Raw genomic sequence first — 2,602 nt, forward strand, 5'->3', positions numbered from 1 at the left:
GTGTGAAGCCATGTTGGCTGTCACCAACAGCCATCAGTTTGCTGTCACCACCAGTCCAAAAGGCAGAGTAGAATGACATGTCAGAGAGAAGCATTTGCAATGAACCTGTGCAAGGAGGGTGACAAAAATCTCATGGGAACACTGGGGGTAATTACTGGAGTTCTACACAGAGAAATGTCAAGGCTTTGTGAGGTGCCCATATCTGAGCTGGCCTCGTGCACTGCTCATCCACACTGGGCTGTTCAGAGACACCAGTCCCTGCCTTACACATACACAGTGCACTGCAGCACTTGAAGGGTCCCTCTGGCTCCTGCAGCCACTGCCAGAGTCTGGGAGGCACCTCAGCCCTGTGGTGGGTGCATTACCTGGCTCTGTCCTCCTCTGAGATGCCCCAAAGCATGAGAAATGGGCACAGGGACCTTGAGGGTTCAAGGAAACACATTGCAGAGCTGCATTCACATCTTGCACTTTGGACTAGACGGTCTCTGAAGGTGCCTTCCCCCTGGACTATTCTCTGCTATTCAGGCAGGTGCCCCATGGTTGTTACTCTCAGGAAGAAGGGACCTGAAGACACTCTGCCCCACTGGCCTTCATGACACCCCTAGGGATAGCTGATGGCCTTTGTGCTCGCTCTTGTTCCTCTCTCCATGTGCATACAATGTGCCTGCATGTAGCAGCAGCTGCAAAGGGTTTCTGTTCCTGTGTCTCTCCTGCACCTGAACAGGCCCTGCTCTTCTCCCAGCACATCCTATATCCCAGGGAGCCTTTGGGACTCTTGTTGAGCATGTTCTGATGTGACAGCAACTCTGAAAGATGACGTGAGCCTTCAGGCATGGCCCTTTTAGGAGGGAAATTCTGTTCTGGAGAGCAGCTGTGTCACTCATGTGCCAACTGCCTGTCCCTGCCTGCAGTCCCAGCACAGCATCACAGCAGCACTGGCGCCAAGCTACAGGAGCATCCAGGCCTTAAACCGCCAGCAGGGCTCAGCAGGAGAGGGTGTCAGTGGCAGGAGAGCAGCTCTGCATGGACCCAGTGCTGGTGCTCCCAGGCTAGACTGCCACGACTCTTTTCCCCTCCACCACTGCACACTGTCCCTGAAGCCACAGAAAACGTCTCAGAGGAAGGATATAAGGCAAAAGAGGCACTTTAATTGGTTTAAATACTCAAGCAAAATGAAGAATTATATTTCTTTGTGGAAAACATCCAATAAAATAAAATTGAGAATAAAACAAAACTACCATGACAACACAAGAACATAATACCCACTGGCTTCGCCTATCATGAATAAAATTACAAGTGGTTTACAGAAAAAAGCAGGCAATATATTGCTGAAGAAAAACACCCAGTCATCACTTTCCACATGGCAACCTTGATCTCCTTGTTCCTCATGCTGTAGATGAAGGGGTTCACTACTGGAGGCACCACCAAGTACAGAAATGCCAGAACAACATCCAGGAAAGGGAAGGAAATTGATGGGGGCTTCAGGTGGGCAAAGATAGCTGTGCTGAGAAAGAGGAAGACCACAGCCAGGTGAGGGAGGCATGTGGAAAAGGCTTTTTGCCGGCCCTGCTCAGAGGGCATCCTCAGCACAGCCCTGAAGATCTGCACATAGGACAGCACAATGAAAACAAAACAACCCCCAAATAGAAAAGCAGTAACTGTAGTAAGTTGAACTTCCCTTATGTACGAGTCTGAGCAGGAGAGCTTGAGGATCTGGGGGATTTCACAGAAAAACTGGCTGAGAGAATTTCCACAGCAGAGGGGCAGGGAAAATATGTTGGCAATGTGCAGCACAGCGTGGAGAAAGCCACTGCCCCAGGCAGCTGCTGCCATCTGGGCACAAGCTCTGCTGCCCAGGAGGCTCCCGTAGTGCAGGGGCTTGCAGATGGCAATGTAGCGGTCGTAGGCCATGACAGTGAGAAGAGAAAGTTCTGATAAATTCAAAAAGATTATAAGAAAGAGCTGTACAACACATCCTGAATAGGGTATGGCCTTGGTGTTCCAGAGCAAATTGGCCATGGCTTTGGGCAGAGTGGTGGAGATGCAGCCCAGGTCGTTGAGGGCAAGGTTGAGGAGGAAGAAATACATGGGGGTGTGCAGGTGGTGGTCGCAGGCTACGGCAGTGAGGATGAGTCTGTTTCCCAGGAGGGCAGTCAGGTAGATGCCCAGGAAGAGCCCAAAGTGTAGGAGCTGCAGCTCCCGCATTTCTGTGAATGCCAGCAGGAGGAACTCAGTGATGGAGCTGTTGTTACACATTTATTGCCCCTGAGCAAGGTAGTCTGTCCAAAAGAAGAAGTGACATTGTAAAATTTAAGGACTTCTCTGACCAAAATACTTTGTATGTCTCATAGAACAGTCACACACAACACATTCTTTCCCATTCCTTTCACAGGAAGAGCTTTCTGCAGCTGCTTGGCTTACTTCTGCTTGGTGTTCTGAGGGTGCCAAAAGAAGCAGGGGGCTGTGCTGTGGGCTCTGAAGCAGTCCGTCCTAGTCTACAGCAACAGGTAAAAGGGAACCCTAAGTGATCTGAGAAGTCCACTGGGCAAGGTCATCTCCCTGTCTGCAGGAATGGAGAAGGTCAAATAACTCCTCAAGAAAC

At 50.4% G+C, this 2,602-nt stretch overlaps 1 protein-coding gene across 1 annotated transcript; it reads right to left on the minus strand.

The window, feature by feature from the left end:
- Nucleotides 1-1,049: 1,049 nt before the first annotated feature.
- Nucleotides 1,050-2,088, minus strand: LOC309890899 (olfactory receptor 14C36-like; the record flags this gene model as incomplete). The annotated part of the gene is made up of 2 exons (XM_082785294.1): nt 1,050-1,094; nt 1,354-2,088. 2 exons carry the CDS (start codon nt 2,086-2,088, stop codon nt 1,050-1,052), a joined length of 780 nt encoding a protein of 259 aa, XP_082641420.1.
- Between the last annotated feature and the right edge of the window lie 514 nt (nt 2,089-2,602).

The sequence above is a fragment of the Aythya marila genome (genome assembly GCF_965140915.1).
Source record: "Aythya marila genome assembly, contig: HAP1_HAP1_SCAFFOLD_153, whole genome shotgun sequence".
Taxonomy (NCBI): domain Eukaryota; kingdom Metazoa; phylum Chordata; class Aves; order Anseriformes; family Anatidae; genus Aythya; species Aythya marila.